Source organism: Mytilus edulis, chromosome 9, assembly GCF_963676685.1.
Source record: "Mytilus edulis chromosome 9, xbMytEdul2.2, whole genome shotgun sequence".
Taxonomy (NCBI): Eukaryota; Metazoa; Mollusca; class Bivalvia; order Mytilida; family Mytilidae; genus Mytilus; species Mytilus edulis.
The window spans coordinates 29,495,502-29,522,024 of NC_092352.1; the positions used below are offsets into that span (position 1 = coordinate 29,495,502).

Consider the following 26,523-nt stretch of genomic DNA (forward strand, 5'->3'; position numbering starts at 1 on the left):
GCCCCATTTTGGTGTGTTCAGCATGTAAGCTGTGCCGTTTAAAAGTCAAAAACCCTCGATGTATATTTGTAAAGAACTGAAGTATTCATATTCATATTTCCTCGTCACTCTATCCCGAAAGCGACAGACAGAACTGTACTGCATTTCTTTTTTTGTTTAAACGGGGATGCTTTATTTGTTTTTATTAATTCCTACTATATCATGTATATAGTTTATTTAATTTTTTGTTTATATGTGATCTATATTTTTCTATAAAACAAAATAAGACTAATTAGATTTCAATATCTTGTCAGTGAGTCTGAATGAAGACACTGAATAAAAAAAGCGCGAAAGTCTCTCGGTAAATTTATGCAAGGATTGTTTCAACAACACTTAGGATCTATTGGTGGTCCTATGAAGGGCGAAATTTCATATCCTATCCATCATACTGCCTTCTTTTAAGTGGCACTTAAACTCTTTCCCCGGGGAAAAAACACTTTTTAAAACCTTGCTTTTGCTTATATACTTGCTATATTCTGTATATTGCGAGTTCTTAATTCTATTCCTATGCAAATTGCATTACTCCTCACGTTTTGTATATTTGTACTTTCGTTATTTCAAAATGTTATAATATAACAATACTTCTTAAATAGAGTCTTATCTGAGATGACTTATATACTAATTCATTTCTATTTCACTTTGAAGTGGGATTTATACAGCTTAAGTTTCAGTGGATGTTGTTACGTTTTCTCTTGTGTTTGTTCGTTTTTCACCTTACTCGTCCTCTTATCGATTTCATTCAGTTTCCGTCTAACCTACTTCGAAAATCCTGTTATTATATTCTCGCTTACTACGATCAGTAAATAACTCACCAGGCGGAGAGAATCGGGACTAGGATGATTCGAGGTACCATTTATTCCTGTACTTCTGTCTTATATTATCTTATACTATATATGCTTTTCGGAATATGAGAAAATTGATAATACCGAAATGATCTGAAATTGATTAAAGTTACAAGTATATATGGAGAAAAAAAATATTGGGCGTTATGCAAAGATCAATGATGAACAAAATTGTTAAGGTACATAGTAGCCATACAAGGAAACTTTACATACATGTTGCTGTCGTATAGTTTTGGAATTTCGATTAACCAGTCTTATCAGCACTCAAACGCTTATTTCAAATCATCCTATTTTCTGACTGTATAACTACAGAAAGATAGTCATAAATATTGCATGAATGCACTTATTAATGTAAAAAACTGTGACTGTTTATATAAATAAAACAAAAATCATACGATATACAACTTAGCGTAATTAACAATGAAATGTTTATGGCCAACATGTATTCTACTCTCACGTTTTTTGTAAAATTTGTAACGTTTTTCCAAGGACATAGTTATAAATCCTTGGTTTTATGCCTAGTGTTTTGTGCTGGGGTATACAGATCTCTACATATTCTAACATATAAATGTTAGGTTAAAATGATATTTGAATATTTTATTTTCTAAAGTAAAATTACACATTATTGCTTTCTGAAGTCAATTTTTTAAGAGCATTTTCTAAATCGTTTTCTAAATAGGACAAAAAATATTAATTCTAGTCAATTGTAAAACATAATCTTTAGTAAATAATGTTTTTATACTTTTTCTCCTTTGAACGATTTTCAATATTTAGTATATCCAGTATCTACTTTGTACACAATTATGTTTGTTAAAATAAAACGTTGATTCATCGAGGTACCATGGTGTTTTTATGAAATATTATGATAAGATTAAGTAATATATAATGAAGTTATTGATGTTTAACCCTTTCATTTACACACAATCCCTCAAGTCGTTATTGATTTGACAAATTACCAATGGAAGGACAATGCTGTCTGTCACTAATAGTATATACTCGTTCTATTTCACTTGTTATAATAAATTCATAAACGTTGTGCGACAAGATTACGCCTCGATATACTCTTGACTCATTTATGCGACTTCGTGTACATGAATATGTAGTATAAAAATTGTAGATATAAAAGCAATCTACAATTTGTAACAATTCAAAGTTTAACATGCAACATAGTCATTATACAAATTATGATAAGTCATACCCACCACACATCACAGATGATTAATGACTTTGATAATTATCAGAAGCTTAGAGCGTGTCCTCAAGGATGCAAAACTTACTCAATGCCAAGAATCTTGACAATTCATACAACAGAAAATCTTTATTTTACTTGGGTCTTTTATTTTCAATATCGTTTATTTCGAATAATTAACTCCTAATCACAGAGTATACGTTCCTTTATTACTTTGTTGTATGCTATTTAAAGACAGAGTGAGAGAGGGGGTTGTCTGTTGTGTATATACAGATGCTATAACCAAACTGTTCTATGTTATTATCTGCGATAATTATTATACAGTATTATGCAATAGAAAAATGTGTCAAAATATATACGTGATAAATGAAAAACATTACACTTTCTATATTCGACTGGTTATGTAAACATTGTCAGTTGACTTGCTTCTTAAGATTTTGTGCAGATTCTTATTTATACAACGAGCTAGAAATTTCCTAAATCGAAATTAATCCGAAATATTTAAGGGGATCTCAGGAACCTGAAGATTTTGAGCAGATTCTTATTTATACAGCGAGTTTGAAATTTCCTAATTCTAAATTAACCCGAATATTTGAGGGGATCTGAGAAACCTTAAGAATTTGTGCAGATTCTCACTTATTTATTCAGCGAGTTTGAAATTTCTGAAATCGAAATTAACTCAAAATATTTGAGGGAAAGTTAAAGATCTTAGGAAACGGTACTTTATGACTCGGAGTCCTATAAAGCACGTATCTTGTTATTGACCTAATAATTAGAATATTTGTCTATTGAACTTCTAGATCTTGTAAACAGGCTGTGATAGAAACGTTTTGACAAAGGAACAATCTAATTACCGTATTACGGGACGTAAAATAAAGTGACATTAATATTCTCAAACAATCTTTCATCTGACAAATGAGCGACTTTGACTTTGATTATTTAAATGTATGCATACGCCAATTCTATAACTTATACACAGATAACTTTAAAAAAGGTGATCAGCTCTTTATTTTAAAACAACAAATTCACTTAAACGATCTGATTGCATAATATCATTTTTTTTTTATCGTACATTAATTTTCAATTATTCCTTTGTGAGCTTTCAAAAACAAATTCTGTTAAAAGAAAATACCATTTATTAATATGATTTGTATTCTTTTCATTTATTATAAAAAAGTAGACGAGTTTGTGTACGTTAAGTTGTCAAGATTTGTTGTTTTTGGTAATTAAGTCTTTTGTACCATCTATAGTGGTTCAAAAAGCTTATAGGTGTAATACCACCATTGATTTTCCCCTATTAGTCTGTATTAAATTTGCACTTTTCAATAAAATGTGCAGAATTTATCCTTGTTTCAAATAAAGAAATACTTGGCATGAGTAAAGTTTTATCCTGTCCAGTTCTATAGAAAAAAATTCACATAACATTTCATTGCATATAAGAAAATAACCATCATTGGAAGTTAACCAATCAAATTTCTCCCCTTATTTTATCTGTGTACAAGGTTTAGTCACCATGTAACCTCAAGATTACGACATTTTCTATAGAAATCCCAAATAAAAAATAATGGTGTTTTGAAATACCCAAGACATATGTTTATGACAAAGAAATGGTGTTACTGCAATATAATATAGGACTAGTTACCTACAACCGTCAAATTCAAGGGAATATTTTTTTCGACTTACTTTCGTATACAACCGGATGTGACGTACCATGATTTGGTGGTATTACACCTATAGATCTCGATATTATATTAAAACGCCAATCTAATTGTAAATGTACCAATGAATACAAAGACATTATCCATGTATACCATTATGATCAACATGAATAAGTAATTAAGGTGCTTTTAAAATCATTTTCATGACTTAAAAAAGATTTTTTACAACCAGTGTTGATGTAAAATAATGTATGTGCTTTGCTCATTGCATTAATGTCTGTGTCATTTTGGTCTCTTGTGGACAGTTGTCTCATTGGCAATCATACCACATCTTCTTTTTTTATATGTGTAAATTGTACATTCCTCACATATTACTATTGTCTATATGACGCAATGTGAATATTAATATGTACTTATCATAAACAGTAGATATGTTTCCTTTTGAAAATGAAATGTTTTTGAATGTAGTCATAATGTAAGATATATTTTTCTTTGATCGAATGCATAATTGATATTGCGATCAAGGTTCTTACAAGCTTGTTTTATACAGGAGTTATATCATTGATAACTACATTGATAATTTTACCATTGCTCTTTCCGTGAACTCATATTTTAATCAATTTTAAGAACAGATGAGACTATAAAAGTTAATTTACATACTTAGATATATATGTCTAGAGAATTGAACATATATACAGTTTGAAAATTGGAATATTCCGAGGCCTTTAAAAAAAATAGCGTGCATTTCCTCCATAAACGCTTCGCCATAAGTGAAATGTGATAAAAATGTTTGAATATATAAAAAAAAATATACAGAAAATTTGATATTTTTTATACGCTTGGTAGGATAAGTTTTGTTTTACAATGAGAGCAGCTGTTTATAAAAGTTAGTTGCGCGTGTGAAAAAATAGCTAATTGATATTCATTAAACATAGAAATATTAATAATTTGTATACACTGTATCTTTTTATTTCAAGTTAACTGCATTATATTCAGGATGTATAATTGTCTTACATGGAACTATGTTCGTGTCAATATCTATGCAGGAGTCCTAAATTCTCAGTATAGTTAAAGCATCAGTTAGGTGAAGTTTAGCTATATAGTGTATAATGTATCAGAGAACCCCGACCTATAGCTGTTCATCTCCCTTTTCATTCGAGCCATCGACATAAACTCAACACTTTCAATGGTTTATTAATAAAAAAAAAAACAGTTCATATTTGTCCGAAATACCTGCTGAACGTTTTAAATGTATTCAACGTATATATACTCAAATAAAAAAAAGATGTGGTATTATTACTAATGAGACAAGAATGTATTCAACAGAGACGAAAGGACGATGATGTTAACACAATATGACTGTATACGGCTCTCAACAATTAGCAAAGTCGATACGGGCATTTGTGTTTTCATTTAATGAACACGATAGAATGTAACAAAAGGTACTATGAAAGATTTATAAACTTTCTCATTTTTTTTCTTTTCAGGGACACCATATCCACTTGGTTACTTACCAGGGGCATCAACAGAACATCTTAAATCGTTACTTCCAGAGGAATATTGGGCGTCACATGTCGATGGTAGGATATTAAACCACAATTGTCATTTGTAAACATTCATATAAATAATATCTTTATTGTCATACACACATTTAGTTTGTGACAAATCAAAACATAATAAAGCAAAGAAATAACAATTGTCATTTAAATGAACACATAAGTACATATATAATTTTTTTTTAAATAGTGACTATCGCTTATCTTGCAAAGAAAATGTATACAAGTATACTATAGTATATAAATGTATACAAGTATACTATAGTATATAAATGCGACATGTTTCTTTCTCTGCATAAGCTGTATTTAACGCTACAGGTAGTGCAAAAGTTGTCATATACTGATGAAAAAGGGGAAATTGATATTGTTCCCTATCCGTATTTAAATATATCTTTAATTTGAAGCGATGGTACCATGTTAATTCAACACAAAACAACTAAAGGCGGTTGGGCCAAAATCACTATACATTGTAGTGGTAGTTACAGACAAAGGCTACATCAGGAATAGATTACCTAAGCTGTATTTGGCAAAACGTTTTGGAAGTTTGGTCCTCGATGTTCTCCAACTTCGTACTTAAGTTGGCCTTTTTAACTTTTTTGGATTCGAAAGTCACTGATGAGTCTTTTGTAACGAAACGCGTGTCTGGCGTATGTACAAAATTTAATCCTGGTATCTATGATATTATGATTTATTATTATTATTTTATATTGTTCGGAAAGATTTTTGTTCTCAGCTTTGTGGATTGCTAATAGATGTCAAGTATGAAGTGTAATCAAATTTGCTGTCTTCCTACGGGAGAAATTTATTAAACTTGAATTCTTGCAGTTAACACAGAATGTTAAAAATAAATCTGTGATCTACACAACATACACATGATTATTTTGTTTCGTATATATAACTGATTAATATATTTTATACCAACGGATAATTGTTGTTGAAGTTTTCATGGCTTTTGAACAAAGTAAAAACTAACATGTGAATATTTATATAAAATTTTATCTACGTCACAAAACCATAATGGCGCCATTTCATTTGCTTCTGTTAGTTGTAATAAATTGTTGTAACATATTGTTGGTCAGAACTTCTGAAGGGTTTAATTTGATTTGCCCATTAAAAATCTATACCAAAAACACGAAATATTAGCCTCATTTGTTTCAGTAAAACGTTATATTTACACGTACATTGTAGGGATTGGCAAAATATTCATATTTCAAGTTAGTGGCATAAAATATTCAATAGCCAATTAATAATATTATAATGACGTCATTGTACTCCATATGAATTTATTGTATAGTTCTTATAACCATCAGCTGTATAACAATAACAATTTCCCGTGATTTAGAAACATTTTCAATTTAAAAAAAAAATCAAGTTTCATATGTTTTGTTATGTTGATTCGTTCACTGTTTAATTTGCTAGCAGCACTGAATAAGTACATATTCACCATATTGAACGTAAAAGTTTGATATTCAAATCAGATGTTTTAGTGCATATATCGACTATTATATCATGTATATTATGTAATAATTTTAAAGCCACATATATATTATCATATATATATATCTGTCTATATGTATATGTTCTCACTGAATTTAGACATCATAACTTCAACTGGAATAATAACTATTGAAGATTTCGTTATCTTTTTACAGAATTAAGTAAAACTTGCTAATTGCTACATGGCCTACATTTTGGGGGTCGGCATAAGACAGTTCAAGAAGAAAACAAAACATAGATCATGGATAAAATGTATATCATTAGAAACAATCTATCTCAACACACAAAAAATGACCTTGGATATCACAACTTAACTGTTTACGTAATATGATAAATAAGGAGAAATAGACATGTTTGCACTAATCATTCCTGGCTATGTTCTCCTATTGACATATATCCTTCGATGATTATATTTTGTGAAACCAGAATTCCATCCATAAGCTCTGTAACTCTGCTAATCAGATGACGTTCAAGCTTTATTGATTTTCTTCGCCGTCATAGCTCCATATGTTTGTTTTTCAGGTTCCCGATATGTGCTCAACAATAATCTGTACTCGCCATATTTTCCTTACCTACCGGCGACGGAATCCCTCTCACTGTTTGCCCACAACCTAGGTGCAGGGGGAGTGGATCAGACGGGGTACCATAGGATTTATGATCTTCGAAAAGGTAAGTTTATGTAGTTGCTATGACGACAGTATTGGTAAATGTAGTATATTTCAATATTATTTAACCTAGGTCACTTTGACATAATTATTTTAAGAAATAAACTTGCAAAACAGAATTAATAGTTTGTATACACTGGTTAATATGAATATTATACATTTCAAAATTTGTAAGTTGTTATAATCTTTCCTACAAAGTAAATCACTTGTTCTATTTTATCAAAATAAATATTGCAAAACTATATATCGTCTGATTTTCTTACAGATGCAGCACTCTATTCTGGCCTTCAAATGGTACCGTCTACTTCTGTTGGGTCACAAAATTCTCAGACCGAATCGAATTCCAAAAAAGATCCATCGAGATCTGAATCTAAACGAACTGATTCGACAAAGACTAGCGGTAAAGTTCAAGATACCGGCAGCAAGGCCTACAATTCACAGAAAACATTTAAGGATACAGATAAACGGTCAGACGTGAAGAAAACGGAGAAAACACAAGTTTCCAAATCTTCTTCTAGTACTGTCAGTAAAACTGTTAATTCAAAGAAGGATAAAGTCAGTAAATATAGTGATGATAGAAACGAGGACAAAAATAAAAACAGCAAAAAAGAGGAAAAAACTACAAAAATAACATCACTATCTAATAATAAATTGGAAAAAGTAAGTGATGTACTCATGAATGATTCAAAACGAGGTCAAGAAGAAAATACAGATTTGAAAAACTCGAAAGATGAACTGGAGGAATCTGAAAAAGATAGCACCGAAGAAAATTTAGAACAGAAAATGAGTAACGAAATCAAAGAACAAGTTGGAAAATGTAAAAGTACAAACTCTGTAACGCCGACAACAGTTACCAGTTCATCGAGTATTGTTTCAGTTTTGGAATCTCCAAGTGGGTCTAGTCACATCAAACCAGTTGCTACAACAGGTAATTTTGTGTTAATTATTAATTAATTATTCAGAGGGCAGTGTTCAAGTTGTGTGTAAAGTAACATTTAAAGTTGAACCAATGTCAAAAGATGGGGGATTGTGAAAAGGCATTGACCATTCATTTTCGTTGGTGGAATGTATATTTTTTTCAAATAAATTGATTCTATTCTATTTTAAAGATAGGAAATGAAAAATAATTTGTTTTTAATGAAAATTGGTTAAAAACATAATTTATAAAAGAGAAATGGTGCCTAATGACTTCATTACACAAAAATGTTAAAAGTAAATAAATATCATAACTTAATTGGGTTTTTTTCCAAAAAGTATATGAATTTGTTAATCTGTATGTAACGATTTATTGTTTTAATTAACATATCAAAACATATTTTTTTTTTTACATTTTGTATCTTTCAAGGTCGAGAAACGATCACTAATAGAACTATGTTCCGGAACGACAAATGATCCGGAAATCAATTATAAAAATATCAGCTAATAATTTCCGAATTACTTACCCAATTTTCATGTAAATAGTTCGATAAATACAGATATTTTATATTTGTTGTAATCCTAGTTTCATTTTGTACTGCTGTTAATAATTTATATATTTATACATATGGGGTTTTATTTATAGTTCGAAGCCCTAATTACTGGGTAAATTTCCCTGCCCCTTTTTTCAAATATTACATGAACGTTTTATAGACATACGATCTGCCGTACATAAGATAAAGTTTTAGTTGTAAATAAGACTAAATCGTCAATGTAGCCACAATGTGAGGTGGCAAGATCTACGAAAAAGACAAATAAGTTATTTCGTCCAACGAAAAAATACCCAACAGACAATTAATAATCTACAAATATTCGTTTGGCTGCTTTTATGTTTTTCTCGACAACTTGATGACTTACTATGTTTTTATAATTCTTGATCCAAGTTACCCTTCATATACTTCTGATCTTCATCAAATAAGGTTTCGGTTTCTTTGTAAACAAGACAAATGCAAGAAGGAAACGTTTAAATATATCGAAAATATAAGGCAGCATGATCTTTAGAAAAAAGATAGAGAGCATCACAATCCAAAATTTAAAAAAAAAGATAAAAAGATCAACAAAAGGCATAATTAGTTATCAAAGATACCAGGCTTATAATTTAATTTAATTTAATATATTTGGCACAACTCTTTTGAAATTTTAGATCCTCAATGCTCTTCAACTTTGTACTTGTTTGACTTTATAAAAAAAATGATATGAGCGTCACTGATGAGTCTTATGTAGACGAAACGCGCGTCTGGCGTACTAAATTATAATCCTGGTACCTTTGATAACTATTAATATGCCAGACGCGCGTTTCGTCTACATAAGACTCATCAGTGACGTTCAGATCAAAATAGTTAGAAAGCTAAACAAGTACAAAGTTGGAGAGCATTAAGGACCCAAAATTCCAAAAAGTTGTTCCCAATACGGGTAAGGTTATCTATGCCTCTGATAAGAACATCCTCAGTATACCTCACAGAAACCAAATATTAAGTCACAAGAACTCCACCTAAAACTCGGAGTAAATTGCTCCCCATCTACGTGTTCGGTAGTTCATATGGGGTTGTTTAAAGGTATGTTGGTGAATAATAAAAATGTGAAGTTGCAAGGTAAATTTTTGTTCTTGTTATTTTGTGTTTGTTTTCAAGAACTCAAATTTCCTTAATATAACTTGTATTAATTGATTGCTAGTTGTGATAAGCACAGCTACAAATATGTCATGTTTTTCAAGAAGGTGGACAGAGCTTGATCATATGAAACGTAATTAAAAATTGGTAAAGAGCATTTAAATAAATTGTAATTTTATTTATTGATGCAATGTCCAATCAATGTTTTGTATTGTATATGCTTCTGTGTTATTTTACTATTCAACAGAGTTACACTTGTTGTGTTCATATCATTAAGGATTTTCTATCCAACACTATTTGTGTTCCTATCATTAAGTTTTTTTTCTATCCAACACCAGTAAGTCTTTTCTATTTAAGGAATGACTGTAATATTTTTTCTGTCTATGAAGAAAAAAGATGTAGCGGGTTATTTAACAGTGTGCACCACATTTTTATGTTATTTCGAATAGACAGAAAAAATATTACAGTCATTTCTTATAATTTAATTCTAAATTCCATTTTAAACCGTAGAAAACCATGAAAAAACGTTGATGACGTCACGGTCACATGACTAAATTATGTCTATGGGCTCATAACAAAATAACGTCAGCCAATCAGAAGACGCGTTACATCCAAAATTAAATTATATACATATGGCTCTGGTATCCAATACAGGACATACTAAAAAAATGTATGTTACATAAATACATGTTGATTGAAACATTTTTGTTCCGTTCTATTCTAATTTCAAGATTTAGATTAACCTTGAACTGGAACGCTGAAAGCTAATAATTTGGGTAACCAAGAAGGAAACATTTATAGGAACACATGAAAGCGGTTTTAATTTATGTTAAGTTTAGATAATATAAATTAGGTTTGTCGGGTTTTTTTTTGGTCTTTTTTAAATATTTTTTTTAAACATTCGTTCTTTTTTTTTATAATTAATTCGTAATAAATTAATTGCAATAAAAGAGTATAATTAGTTTCGTCCGAAGACCCCGAAACACTATAATATGTAGTCAGTTTGCTACTCGGTGCACTTAAAGTCTTGGTTCTATGGTTGATATATTTAACTGTTTCTTTACGTATAAGAGGGGTGTACATTAAGTTTAACATAGATAACCAAAAGGAATGAAGACGTTTGAAAATTATTGTATTGAATTTTTCGAAGTTCTTGGGATTTTCTACCATAGTAATAGAGAATATCTTTGCTTTATTTGACAAATAAAGGCATTAGTAATATACGCTGTTCGAAAGTCATAAATCGATTGAGAGAAAAGAATTTCGGGTTACAAACTAAAACCGCAAAACATTTCGGAATTTAAAATCCTCAATGCTCTCAAACTTTGTACGTCTTTTGAACTTTCAAACCTTTTTGAGGACAAAACGCGCTTTTGACGTACAAAAATTGAAGCATGGCATTCTCTTACAATTATTTGTTATTTATTCTTGGTATGAATGATAGTGTTGTTGTTGTGTTTTTGTGTGTTTTTTTGTGTTTAAATTTTTATTTATCTTGATTTCTACAAGACACGACATTGGGTATTAAATGTTTTGATTGTTCGACATGGTATGTTTCTATTCATGTAGACAGTGTATTGACCTCTAGATGTGTGGTTTTTTTTGTGTGTCGTTTATTCTGATGTTCGCCCCACAATTACCAATAATGGGGTGAGAAATTGAAAATTTTCACATAGGTCTACTTACGACAGACTTTCAACCAATTGTAAAACATTTATTAGAATGTACTATCCAGATCAGATGCAAAAATAAGAGACACGAAACTGACTTTTTCTTGAACATTAAACAATGTAAAAGAGCTTAAAATGTTTAAGTATTCAAGTCTAGTTGGTAAAATACTGATCATATTTTTCAGATCCATTTAAAGTGTCTACAGCTACAACATTCTCCCTACCATACTATCATTCTCTGTTCTCCACTACTCATGCTTTATTGTCACCAACGCTGTCTGGCTCTACTGTCAGTACAGCATCTATGTGCTCGGAACCAGTTCAAACTGTACCATGTGACATGAGAATAAAGAAGGAACCAGCTGTATATACGTGTTCTAAGAAGTCAGAAACTAATACAACACAAAGTAGCAAAAAGCATGCGAATGATTCAAATCTAGATAAAAATGTTCAAATTGTGACTGAACAAAACTTAGGCAATTGCAATGATAAAGACAATTTGAAAATGAAATTGACTTTGCCTGTCAGCTCGGTCACAAAGTCGTCTTCGTCCTCTTCTACAAAGCCTTTATGTTTAAAGAAACATATTCTAGAAAAAAGTAAAGAATGGACTTCTAGTGAAAACACTGTTACAGAATCTAAATCTGAAAAGAAAAAGGAAGGTACAAGTGAGAATAATAAGGTTTCTGATAATATTATGTGTGATACAAAGATAAATGAAGCAAGCAAATTGACAAGAACCGAAGATGATAAAACATCAGCAGATTTTAAGCCACGGAATAAGGAGAGTCAACAACTGACGACTACATCGAAGGATACCGTCAGAGCAATTAGTAAAGTGTTATCAAAGCGACAGGAATCTTTTGAATCTTTGAAATCAAATACAGATAATCCGAGAATTTTGTCTTCTCCAAGAAAACAAGAACAGAAGCTATCAACAAAGAGGGTATTGATAAAACCTAAATGTGACGACAAGAAATCGTCAGGTCAGTTTGTCTTTGATATACTAATTAGTAGTAAATATTGATTCACTTTAGAATTATAAACTAATTGGAATAAGATTTTTTTAACCAAGTTAATGGTTTAAACCTAATGTGCCTGACAAAGCACAAATATGAATGAGATGCGTTCTTAAGTGAAACTACTTCATAGTTTCTATCAAAACAAATCATATTTTAATTGTGTTTTAAGGCTACTGCCTAATTATTGTTCCCTAACCAACTCCCTTTCTGGTATAATTATAAAATAATGTTTGACCAGGCTGAAATAAGGTATATGGACAAGACAATGCAATATTTTATTTAAGTCTTATATTTTAAAACAATTTTTTATAAACATTATATACCACAAATTAAACGGCCATATAAGGGTCTCCAAATAGGAGAAAATGTTTAATATATTCAAGGAGAGTGTAATTTTATGAAAGAGGGACGAAAGATACCAAAGGGACAGTCAAACTCATAAATCTAAAACAAACTGACAACACCATGGCTAAAAATGAAAAAGGCAAACAGAAAAACAATAGTACACATGACACAACATAGAAAACTAAGGAATAAACAACACGAACCCCAACAAAAACTAGGGGTGATCTCAGGTGCTCCGGAAGGGTAAGCAGATCCTGCTTCACATGTGGCACTCGTCGTGTTGCTTATGTGATTACAAATCCGGTAAATAGTCTAATTCGGTAGGTCACATTCATAAAAGGGAAGGGGATTGTAGTTACGACGTAAGGAACATATCCGATATCATTTGTGAAACGGTTATTCCATAACGGTCAACCAACTCGTGATGGCGTCCGTAAAATTTACGAAGGGATGACCGATATATTGGGATTGGAAATCTTAGTCTCATCGTATAATCTAAACAATGGTCACATGCTATAGAGGCTCTACGTGTTATGCGGAGAGAGTTTTGTCTCTTTCCCTGGTCTATTGACAATTGAAATGAACAAAAAATCGAAAAGTGTAAACTACCTATTTGAAAATAATAGATTTACTAAAAATCATAGTATAATAAGTTACCAGTATATCTTCATGTATCCTTGCTGATATTAGAGTCCTCTTTGAACCTTTGGTTGAAACATTTATATGAATATTCATCATGGCAATATTATACAGAATGCAATTAGATATCTATCAAATAGTAACTGCTCAATAACTTCCATTAACGTATCATAGTCACATCTTATTTGTACAGAATTCATTAATTCAAATTTTGCAATTTTGATGCAAGTGGTGTGTGGGCCATTTACATAATCATGGCGTTAATTCATGATAAGGGTTGAAAAAGGAGGTTGTCTTATTTAAAATAGAAATACTCAGTAAATGTCTTGAAGAACTTTAGTATTGATATTGAATAACGACCAATTTAACAGTATACTGTTTTGTTCAGTTTGACTACAAACATCAATCGCGTTAAAATATCAGTGGTAAAAATATTACGAAACGATCATATCATCACTCATGCAGCATGTGCAGAGATCAAGATTAAAGGAGGAACATATCGATATCTTGAATAAAAGCACCGAAACATTACAAAGACAACATACATTCATCACTAACAGTTTTAAACAACCTAGATAAAATTAGTCAAATTAAGCAATATTCTGACAAAATGTCCTCGCCGTTACTGTACAAGTCATGAGAACATTATAAATAATAGAACAGCATTAAAAAGAAATTAATTTAGGATATGAAACTTTAATTTTGAAAATTTCTTTAGAAAAATCCATGAAATATATTAACATGGTAGATTTGGAATTCAAAATGTCTTCAAGCATCTATATACCTTTATTTGATCAAAAGATGCCTTATGGTTTATTTATTTCCCCTTGTTACTCCAATTATATGGTAACAAAAATATCAAAATCATGATTTATCATATATAGATTAAGTACCTGTAAAATGTTTCCAATCAGACATTTCAATTCTACCATTAATGGCAGATGGCATGAATTCTTGTTCATTGATGAGATATATAGTTTTATAATCGTAATACATTATTGATTCTTCCTAGCCAGCTGAAATCCATATCTGGATAAAGGCAAAGTTCACGTTAGTTGGTTTGATCAAGCGTAGAAGTATTCGTTTAGCATTAGAAATGGACATGCTAAAAATAGTTTGTTTATGGAATTAACAAACAAATGAATATTAATGTTAGAATTGTTCAAATGCCATGCCAGTCCATGTTGGATCAATAGTGTGCAGAGAGCACCATTTGATGAAATGTTTTAGCTTTGTAAAATGAATGACATGAGTCTGTATTCTTTTCTCACAGGAGTAAGTAATATACCTATAGGAATAGCAGTGGCACGAAAGAGGGAAGAATTAAAGAAAGATGATACAGGTCTGTTATAGTTTTCAAACAAAATTTGTGCTGTTCGCTGTAATGGTCTTTGTAAACAAAATCAATAATTCCAAATTAAAGTGGACTTTTCAATTTCTAACTAATATTGTTAACTGAGTTTCGAAATTTTTGTTCACTACGAAAAATAATTCAGATATTTCAGATTCATAAATAAAAATTTTAAATTCATAATAACTTACAGCAGTCACTCAGAGATGAATATCCCTGTAAAGTGCAACTATTCATGTCTGGAAACAAATGTGAAAAGTTGAATTGATTTTCTTTTTATTTTGTTAAAATCTAAAGACAACTTCACAGGTTGTTTAACATTCGCAAAACATTGTAAGAACTTTTGATGTCAAGAAATGAATTCCAATAGTTTGATTATTTTAGTTCACAATGTCAAAAGATACTTTAATCTTTTATATCTAAGGTAATACAGTCAATGTTTTAACAATGCTATAGAAATTCTATATAAATACAAGAAGTTTACTTTTTGTCTCATTTATATGCTCAATTTTAAGATCAAGTAAAATACAAACGATATGAAACGAATATATTATTAGCATTTGGTTAAGGCAAATAGTGCATAGCTAGTATATTGATGTAAATTACACTCATCATACTTCTGCTTGCGTTATTTATGTAGAATTATTTTTGCTTTATGTTTATGCATATGGTTTTGATTTTTTATGATATATCGTTTGCATACGATTTTGTGGAGAGAAAAAAATCTTACTGCCACAAGCGCAAACACGTTAAATGATGAGTGTATTTTAAACAAACTGAGTAAAATAGAATTATTATTCAATATACTCAAAATCCCTGAATACTGTAAACCAACTTATTTTCGCGAGCTATTTATTTTCGCGACTTTCGCGAGTAGCAAAATAACGCGAATATAAATTGTCGCGAATATGTAAAACTTATTGAATTTCATCAAGTAAGACAGAAAATCGCGAATATAAATAACCGCGAAATGGTCTAGAAAGGGTAATACGCGAAATAAGGTATCCGCGAAAATAAGTTGGTTTACAGTATACGTTGGAAGACTTTCGACATAATGAAAACCTTGTTTGCTAATCGAACTTTCACATTGCGATCTTTACCATGTTTACCTTAAGAAAGGTACTTATCTGCAATGTTCACATAAACAGATTTGCAAATTTATACCAATACATGTATAAATAAATTAAAACACATTAAAAGGTGCAGCATACTACAGTTACTTTTACAACAATATTACCATTAGCACGGTTGTTGATTTCTTTTTGCAAAATTCTCTACAAATAATTATTTTGAGGAAAACGAAAAACATTTAGCCAATATTAAAAAAAAAGTTTTTTTTTAAATTATTCTGACTATTTGTTTTATGGTTTCATAATTATTATTTCACGAAGTTGAAACTAGTATTAAGTCGAACGACTTTGATTCTTTGGCATGACTTCATATCTTATTAAGCTCAGTCATTTGTCAATTTTAAAATTCTGATATTTTTTTAGTAAAAAAAAGTAAATTTACTTCTTATCTTTCATCTTTTGCTTACTAACTTTTCAAATTCCATTTTGCTTTTTTATCCATTGGCTAATGCAATATTGTATAATTACATATCTAATATATTTCAGATGATAGCGGTGACGGTGGCGAATCGTTAAACGGATCTTCCCACAATAACACTAGTCAAAACAGAATAAACGAGTAAGAAACATCTTTTGTTTATGTGAATTCATGCAATAAATATAAATCTAAAAAACGAATAAAGTGAATCTAATTTGAACATAACTTGATTTAAATTTTTTTTAAATCGGAAGCAGAAAGGCCACCTTATACTGAAAAATTGCAATTCTTTTGTTTTAGAATTTTATGTTTTACACTTTATCGTTTCCTGAAGATTGGAATATAAATGAAATTAAAAATATTTTGCATCCAAAGTTACATGCATTTGAAATAATATATGATAGTAGAAAACAGCATTTGTTTCAAGATGATATTTACAAATTTTCTATATATTTACTATTATATCAGCATATCGCAATGTTGTAACTTATAATATATTAAACATATTAGAACAAAAGCATATGGGATATTATAAAAAAAAGAATAAGAAGAAAACAGTAAGGTCTTTCCTCGCGTAAAGGAAAAACCTTAATAGGTATAATTGCCAATTAGACAACTATGCACTAGTGACCAAAAAATGAATGTCCGTTATTAATATGTACATACACATTTAATAAAATGTTATGAAGCAAATGTGTTACACAACTGTCAGAGCAGACAATTGAAGGCCATAATGTCAAAAAACTACATTCCGTCTCATCTATCACTCTATACCTGTTTATAAAATTGAAAGTAATCGGAATTTAATGACACGCATTTTATTTTCTTACTGTCAACATTCAAATGTCAGTTATTTCATCCGTATATCTGCCAGAGGTGGTAAAGTGTTGCAAGATTTACAGTACCTGCATTTCTATTGTGTGAAAAGCTGAAAGTATATCAAACTTTCAAAGTAAACACTTTATTACAAATTCAAATTAGAAACATGAAATAACTTTATGGTTTGACCTGTAGTCATGTAAAAGTTAAGTGAAATAGGCTAGCAAAGTGACGTTAGTCTTTTTCCCGTTCTTTTCATTTGTAAATGTTTAATATTGAAAAATCATTGGCAACTTCTGGTAAAATTGAAATATCAAAGTAAATAGTCTAAAGTATGAAATTATAAGTCCTAGTTTATTAAGCAATACAATTGAATTCTTTACAACCATTTTCAATTGGCGATTATTTTCGAGCAGATGTTAGCAAGAAGTCTTCAGGAAGAAATTTGGGCTTAGAATATAAGAATCGAGGAAAATTTTGCTTTTGAAACCAGTTTTAGGGAGAGAGAAAACATTGATTGTGGTACCAAAATCAATAAAGTAAATTTCAGGAATATCTCAAATAAAAAACTCGGTTTTAAAACAATACATTGGATTTAGTTGGAATTTAAGTAGTTTAAATAAAAAAATATGTTTTCACATTTTGTGAATCAATTGTCAAAATCACATACTTTCAAAAATATTTTAGTAAAACATGTTTTGATTTGCGGCAACAAAATTAGTTTTCAAATCTAGGAAATATTTTGCATTGATAACATTCTAAAACAATTTAATGCAAATAATTTATCTTTAAGAAAAAAGTAATCCAGTCTAAAATGTATGAACTAGCATGATTTAACTTTATATTTGTGAGAAAAAAATGGTCGTATTGTGATTTCATGCAGTTCAAGTGAACAGTCATTCCAATGCTTTCAGAAATTTATCTCATTGATCTCCTCCCCTGTGGATGATGAATGCTTCCAAAGTTTTCATTTAAAATAAGTTATAAACAGTGCTAATTTATTTCAGATAAATCATACCCTGTTTCAAATCATACCAACATTTGATTGAACATTCTCCTGGATGCAAACTATGCAAAATGTTTTTGTATCTGTTTAGAGGCAAATGAGACAAGTTACTTCAAGTGTATAAAATTGTTACTTGGGATTTTTATTTTTTTATTCAATCCGAGGTACCTTTTTTGAACCCGATATTAGACTGTTATATTGTTTGTATTCTTTGAAATGTAATTTTCAAAATATTTCGTTCTCAAATGTAGGAATTTCTGTAATATAGTGCAATTTTACAAAATACGACTCTATCCTCCAGTTTATTTTAAGCAAATATTAATATGTCCTACATGAATTATAAACTGTTTTAGTTTCATCGGAAACAACATGGCACTGTAATTCTTAAACTGTAACTCTGTAACACAAAAAAAAAATGTATATATAAAAAAGAAAAGATACTGGTCACAAAAATGCCTTTATGACATAGAAATAATGTAGAGAAATTGTTTTTAATTATTTATGTGGGAACCACGACTTTTTGTTGGTGTAATTATCTCTTAAAAAGATTAATGACAACAAATCCTGTCGACTGGTTTAATGTTACATTCATGCTTCTGTTTACAGTCAGTCAAGTTCTGCCACAAAATCAATACCAAATGTCAACGTTGTGGATATGAGGAGCCAACTTCCAGCCAATCTTATAGTGACTGGTAAGTTACAAGAGAGATAACCCCAACATTACATGTTTACTACTACGTTTATTATATGCGAGTCTTTTTACACTAACATTCATACGATATGAATGTGTAATAATGAAATGTTCTTGACATACAAGTTCTATCACTCGGAAGAGATTTTGTGGATAGGGTCACTATTTTTATTTTAACCAGTTCTATATTATAACAATGTGATTTTTGTTTAACTTGTTACATAGTTGATATTGTCATTAAATAAGTGAAAACCTAATATATCAATGGTAAACTTATTTTCAGTACGCTCATTTCAGTCGGCAAAGTTAGCTAGTTTGCTCATGAAACAGTATTTTATTGTAAAAAAAACTAAAGTAATTTACCTTGTCTATAGGATCTGCAACTGGAGCAGGCATTGCATGGTCTGATGATCCAACAAGACATTTTCCAACACAATGGATGCAAACCCCACAGTTAAACCAGTCCTGGATTGGACAGATCCCATTCACGATGCCACCTTCTATACCTACTTCTAGTTCTACAGACCAGACACTTCCCATAACAATACCTCCTGGTTTCAAAATTGCACAGGATTCTGTTACAGGACAGTTGGTCATGATTCCCTCCAATGATATTGGTAATAATTTATATTACACATAAGTAAAACAATCTCTACAAAAAAAGTAAAATCACAAAAAACTGAACTCCGAGAAAAATTCAAAACGGAAAGTCCCTTATCAAATGGCAAAATCAAATGATAAAACACATCAAACGAATGGACAATAACTGTCATATTCCTGACTTGGTACAGGCATTTTCAGATGTAGAAAATGGTGGATTGAGTCTGGTTTTATAGCGATCTTGAACATAATATTTTGTACTTATAGCGGAAGAACCAAGTAGAATTCGTTATATCATATGTCATTGACAAGATGCATTTTATTTTATATTGTAAATCTTTTAGAATTGAATATGTAATTTATTCAATCTTTTCAAATCTAGACAAGATAAAATTGTACAAGTAAATGCTGAAATAATTTGGCTCCTCAGTTGTTTCAGAAATCTTGAACATCGATTGAACTTGACAAGTTCAGTTTCATACACTTTTCCGTTACAGGTGGTAAAACTGATTTTTCCCTTAAATTAATCATGATTACATTTTTGGGAATTTTTTACTAAATGTTTAAATAATATATAAAAGAAGAGTGCAAAAATACTCATCAATTTTGTTTTAGCTCAGATTCGATACTAATGAATTATGTTGTAATTTTCAGAAATTTATGACCCGAGCCGAATCTGGAGTTCATATGCTGCAACTCCTCAACCAATAATGCCTTCTCATCAACTGTCACAGATTCTTCCTCATAACCAAGAAAGACCGTTTGTAGTGCAACAGTACCAACAGTTGGTGAGTAATAGGAATTACTTCCTCAATATATTCTTGATAATGTTTATATAGTCGTATAGACTATTTCATAATATTTTCTCTCGACGAGGAAACTTTGGTATTAAGAATTACACACGATTTTGTGGCTGTACTTAAAAAAAGAATGATATTTCATAATACATAAATAGGGTGATTGAAAAGATCCTTATTTTTAAAGTTCTACTAAACGAAAAGATGACGTACAGTTTTGTGATAATACTTAAATTTTCATGTTGTCAAGAATCTAAAGTGAAGAAAAAAAACCGTTGCAATGATAATTTGAATTGATTACCAAATGAGTTGCACATAAATAAAAGTGTCTATTGGAGACCTAACCATGAAAGTTTGATTTAAAAAAATATATATCCACCGATTACAAATGTTATAATTAAATATTAAATGTCTAATGAACAGATCCAGAATAGACCAGACACTATTGTCACGTCAGAGAACACATACAACCAAAACATACAGGTATCATCAGGCAGCATAAAAAACAAAGTTACAACAACATCGACCAAACCAGCAAAGGGAATCGAGAAGAAGACAAAGTCTGTAGGAATGGTTACCCCACAAGTGACTTCGGGTAAATTATAATCAAATAGTAGTGACGTGTTCATTTGTTTTCATGGCAGCCAAACAAAATTGTATAGTTAACAATTGTCCTAACTATAAAACTATATTCTATGATATGTTAATGCAGCAAACGAACTAATCGACATTGATTTTTATTTTCCCAAAACCAAATAGAAACTAAACATAACTAAACACATATAGACAATACATGAGGAGTTAGGAACTGATTCTTAATCTCAGGTAAGCATCCATGTTTTGTGATTTAAAAAAGGCAAAAGAATAGAAACAAGTTGCTGGAATCAAATTAAGAAAACCTTCATAAAAATAGTTCTTATCATTAAACATATACATAAATAATAAACAAAATTACTTGTATTTATTTTTGAAATTGAAAAATATTTAATTGTCGACAGATGCATGTTTATGATGTTGAAAAGTAATGTAGAACTCTGAGTTTCTCAACAACTGTTTATTTCAGAAGTTGGAACATCCTCACAAACATTACCATATTCTTATTCGGGATCAGTGCCTTTAATTGTGAATTCTAGCATAGTATCTCACGCTAATCTATCTTGTACAGAAGCAATTAAATCCGAGCTTTCAACAGTACAGTCACGAGGTACTTCTCCAATGGTGCCCGCAAGTGAGATCGAAGACACTGAACAAGATATGATTGACAATTCTCCCGTCCAAGTTAAAACAGACAATGAAGTTCATATAAGCAAAAAAGACATAATTGATGATGACGACGAGTCTTCTTTTTCATCAACAGAATCCTTTGTACATATGCACGTAACAAATTTTAAAAATGAAAATGAGAAAGATAATACTGTTTATACCAGCAAGGATTCTATTGAATTAGAAATAACAACAAAAGACAAAACTGTTCTTCCAAATGATGCAGTTTCTTTTAAAGGACAAATTAAAACACTAAATACTGATTCTGAAAATCAAACATCACTGCATAATATACAGAAAAAAGAAAATGATCGACCAATAGAGTCTTTACCCGCAAATGAATTGAAAAATCCTGATTTAATCAAACCTGACGAGAAAGTGTCATCTAATCAGTGTTGTGATCAAATTAAAGACGAAAAATCAGTTGAGTCTGTGAAAGAGGACAAATCGTCCGAAGACTATAATCCATTTCTTGATCCACAAATCCTTCAAGCTGTCGATGGTCTCGAACTTTTAAGTGCTCTTGCTGAAAAGCGTTCAAAATCAATAGATACCAGAAAGGACATAAAAGAAGAGGACGAAAAAGATGATGTAAAAAATGAAATACCAGAGGACAAAATAGAAGAAGACAAATCTGAAGAGATAGAAGAAAAAGTTAAACCTATCAAAAGACCAAAAATTAAGAGAACTATAAGCCGAACACGGTCAATACCTCCATTAAAAGAGACCGAACCTCAGAGTTACTATACCTCAACGGGGCTACGCATACCACAAGGTAATTAAGTTTCATTATAGGAAATGATTCCACTTTCGATTCAGTCAGGAATCAACCTCTTAATTTGTAAATGACGTTGGTAGGAAAGCATACATTTATTAAAATTGATCGAAAATCTTAGTAAATAAACATATATTTATGATGATGCACAGGATGAATTGAAAACATATTTGTAATTACAAATTTTGAAAGCGAATGAAACTTGAATTCATCATCATCATAATCATCAGGTTATCGATATCAACTTACCATAGTAATGTTTACTAATTATTTATCTTCCAAGATGCAAAATTTAAGTTGTTAACCATCATTTCTATAGTAAAAATATTTCAAGAAGACATATTTTAATTGTTGTCGTGGATTTATAAAAATATGTAGATCATTCAGTTGCTTCATTCCTAGTATCTTTACTATTATTTGTAGTTTTATGAATACTTTCTTTTTTTAAGAAACTTTGAAAAAATATAGCTTTTAACTGACACATTTTATTAACAATTACATATATTGGGTTCTTAATAAACCATTTAACTCAGAAAAACAGACCTTCCTTCTTTTCTTGACATAGGAGAGGAGGAAATCAATGCCATTGAACTGGACATGAGGATACGCTTGGCTGAACTTCAAAGAATGTACAAAGAAAAACAGAAACAGTTATCCAAATTGCAACCAAAAAAAGAAAAAGAAAAAGAATCCCCACAAAAAGACCATAAAGAAAAAGAAAGTGGGTGAGTTGATACTTTGTTGACACCTGCTTGCCCTATGAAGACTTTGGACAAAAGGATTGCTAACATATGTGACAATGGCACTGATATGTATTTAGCCTTTGACTAGTAAACCTTATCTAACACCATAAAAAAAGTTTAAATATATATGATTTAATTTAGGGTAAAATTTAGTTAAATGAGTTAAAATGTAAATATTGATTGACACTTGCAACTTTCATGAAACATGATTGTCAGTGGTGACCCTATTTTTTAAAGTATTTGATATTTTTTTGAATGCAAATGCGCATCATTTCTATAAATCATCTCTTTTATTATAAGTTTTTGGTATTAAGTTTCCCGTTAATGATATAGATATCAAGATCCAGGAAACGAAAGAACAGTGTTCATGTTTAATATTGAATTGATTTCCAGATTTCTGATTTGAACCAACCGATGTATTTATTTGAGATGCACCTCAGAGAATAAATGATACCCATACATAGAATTGAACAAAAGACTTGGAGCTCTAAAACTGTAGAAGTTTTAATCAACATAAAATAATTATGGCAGTGATACTTTGGCTGATGACTTGGAAGTTTTTGTGACTTATAAAATATATATAGCTGCCGGTCGGATTTTGTAAAACTGTAATAAATCTCTAGTTTATTGATACAATATATATTGTCGTTTCCCTCAAGACATGTATTGGAAGTTACTAGGCCTTCGTTTTCAATCGATCCCATTGGTTGATATAGTTTTATTTTGTCAGGTTTAATGGACTCCACACTTTTTTGAATTTTCGTTAGACTTCGTATTTTATTTAATACTTTTTGATTGATTTTATTATAGTCCACTCTTATTTTGGGCTTATTGTATTGCATTAGTACCACATATTTTTATGTACATCTATTGTATGCATTTATCTCTCGGAAATAAGAAATTAGTGCATTCAACAAGTTTTTTTATGTAAGCTATTTTCACGGTATCGATTTTGTTACTGGTATCCTCAACGATGAACCATGGACATATTGGCGCTTGATATATGTCATAAAGTCTTCAGTGCTATTGGTGTGTTATACATTCGACTTTTAATACTGTGTTTGAATAATCATCGTGTGTGGTACATTGGTTTCATTTTCCTCCTTATTACTGTAATATTTAAAAGGTTGGATAAATGATACAAAGATTATGAAATCATTTATTTAGTTTTAAAACTTAGTTCATTACCTATTTAGAGAAGCTAAGAGAGGACCAGGTCGACCAAAGAAAAAGCTGATTTCTTCACCAGGATCAGACACCAGGTAACTATTCTGTTTTAAAAAAATAATGTAGTTTTGTATTTTCGTTTTCTTAATGAAGTAACATTATTATGCCTTACGAAGAATAGAAAGAATCACATGTAGAGAAGGATCTGCTTACCATTTCAGAGCACTTGACAAAAACCCCGGGTTTTGATGGGTTGCATCTTGCTGACACTTTAGTTTAATTGTAGTGTTTTGTAAACTTGTTTCATTGTTTTTAGTTGTTATTTTATTTATTTTTATGCTGTGGAGTTGTCGGTTTCTTTTGTCTTCATCCGCCATTTTTTGGGGAAATAAACAAATAAAGACATAGATTTAACATGATTTCATGAAAGTTTGAATATACAATATTTCTTATTAGTGAGAAAAAACCGTCACCAAAAACGAAAGATGGATCTGTTAAAAAGAAGAAACCAGCAGAAGAATTGGTAGATCGAGTTTTCAGGAAAACTGGTGGTGGATTTGGTGTAAGTTTTTACGTACCATTCAAAGGGCAGTAATTCTATCTGGAAAGGGAATCTTAGTGTATACTTCAATAAGACAAAAACACTTCAACAAAAATATAAAAAATGCATGCAAAATGTCTTCAACAATAGACATGCGTCAATACAGTATAAGTTTTTTTAAGTACATAAATAAACCGTTAGATTGACAAATAAATACAACTGTGTACACGTATATAAAATCAATATTTCTCAGTCCTTCTGTTAGTAGAAGAGATCAAAGTAGTTATACAAGAAAACTGCATTCGATATATTGTGTTGGGCTTGCATTTTTTCATCATGATGTGAAAATAATTTATAAACATAAAATTGTCAAAAATCGATTACGATTTTAATATGAGAAAAGAACGGTGTCTTTAGCATTCACTTACTTATTTGTATTAGTTAAAAACTACAGAGCAAACATTCATAAGTATTTTACTTTATTTTCAAAGAATCGAAAAGACAAATGTTATATATCCGTCCTATTTCAGATGCCATTAAGTAAAAAGTTAAAGGCAAACGCAATGGCAGCTCTTTTTAAAACACAATCAGGATTCACAGTGAAGAGAAAAGGAAGTACTTCAAGTCTTATGTCAGCAGGTGAGTAGTACATATGTATATTATTTAAACCTTTCCTGACTACTGTTTAAAAATGTACCGAACTCCAAGGTAAATTGAAGGTTTTTAAAGATTAAAAATGCATTCGTCAGCCATCACAGGAACTAGTGGAACATAACAGTCATGTTCCGGACTTTTTGCAGTCATTTTCGTAAAAAAATGGTGGGTTGAACCTTAATTGATAACGTATTCTTTTTACGAAAAAGTCAACAAATGTTTAAAAAAAATACATTATAAAAGATAAAGCTAACGCAACAGGGGTATATAAATAAAGGCAACAGTAGTATACCGCTGTTCAAAACTCGTAAATCTATGGACAAAAATCAAAATCGGGGTAACAAACCAAAACTGAGGGAAATGCATTAAATATAAGAGGATCGAACAACGACACAACATTAAAATGTAACACACACAGAAACGGACTAAGCATTAGACAAATATCCGCGGAAATGAATTGGGTTTGGATATTCTTTGCTGCAATTCTGGTTCTATTTCTGAAATTTAATGTATATTGCAGTTGTTGTATTATCGGCGATTTTGTGTTAATTGATAATCTTTTATAGTTTTAACCGCTTATTTACTTTTAAAACATACAATCAATCCTATCGTATGACGTAAATATATCTTAACAGAAGGTTTTGTGCTTTCAAATATTCACTTTAGATTGTTGATCCATTCTTTGACTATTTTGGAATTCAGGACGAGATTCAATCATCCGTCATTTACCGTTTTCATTAATGTGTAATGCGATAAGCAATTTTTGTGGCCATTGTAGTGATTATTTGCCTCCGATTTTAAAATAGATACTTCCTAATTCGATTATTTTTGTCATTTGGGTACAGGAATAATAAAAAATTT

General features: G+C 30.4%; 1 protein-coding gene across 10 annotated transcripts in view; it reads left to right on the forward strand.

Moving 5' to 3' along the window:
• Positions 1–26,523, forward strand: part of LOC139488057 (trinucleotide repeat-containing gene 18 protein-like) — a 64,130-nt gene that overhangs the window by 17,466 nt on the left and 20,141 nt on the right. For 4 of the 10 annotated variants that reach the window (XM_071273381.1, XM_071273387.1, XM_071273385.1 and 1 more), the window contains exons 3-17: positions 5,216–5,308; positions 7,304–7,450; positions 7,712–8,374; positions 11,887–12,687; positions 14,981–15,049; positions 16,675–16,747; positions 19,038–19,123; positions 19,497–19,739; positions 20,377–20,510; positions 20,943–21,114; positions 21,583–22,557; positions 23,099–23,282; positions 24,497–24,562; positions 24,924–25,029; positions 25,539–25,647. In XM_071273381.1, coding sequence (XP_071129482.1) covers positions 5,216–5,308; positions 7,304–7,450; positions 7,712–8,374; positions 11,887–12,687; positions 14,981–15,049; positions 16,675–16,747; positions 19,038–19,123; positions 19,497–19,739; positions 20,377–20,510; positions 20,943–21,114; positions 21,583–22,557; positions 23,099–23,282; positions 24,497–24,562; positions 24,924–25,029; positions 25,539–25,647 — 3,921 coding nt within the window. The remainder of the gene's footprint in view (positions 1–5,215; positions 5,309–7,303; positions 7,451–7,711; positions 8,375–11,886; positions 12,688–14,980; positions 15,050–16,674; positions 16,748–19,037; positions 19,124–19,496; positions 19,740–20,376; positions 20,511–20,942; positions 21,115–21,582; positions 22,558–23,098; positions 23,283–24,496; positions 24,563–24,923; positions 25,030–25,538; positions 25,648–26,523) is intronic. The other 6 variants (XM_071273383.1, XM_071273388.1, XM_071273386.1 and 3 more) reach the window with 3 other exon arrangements.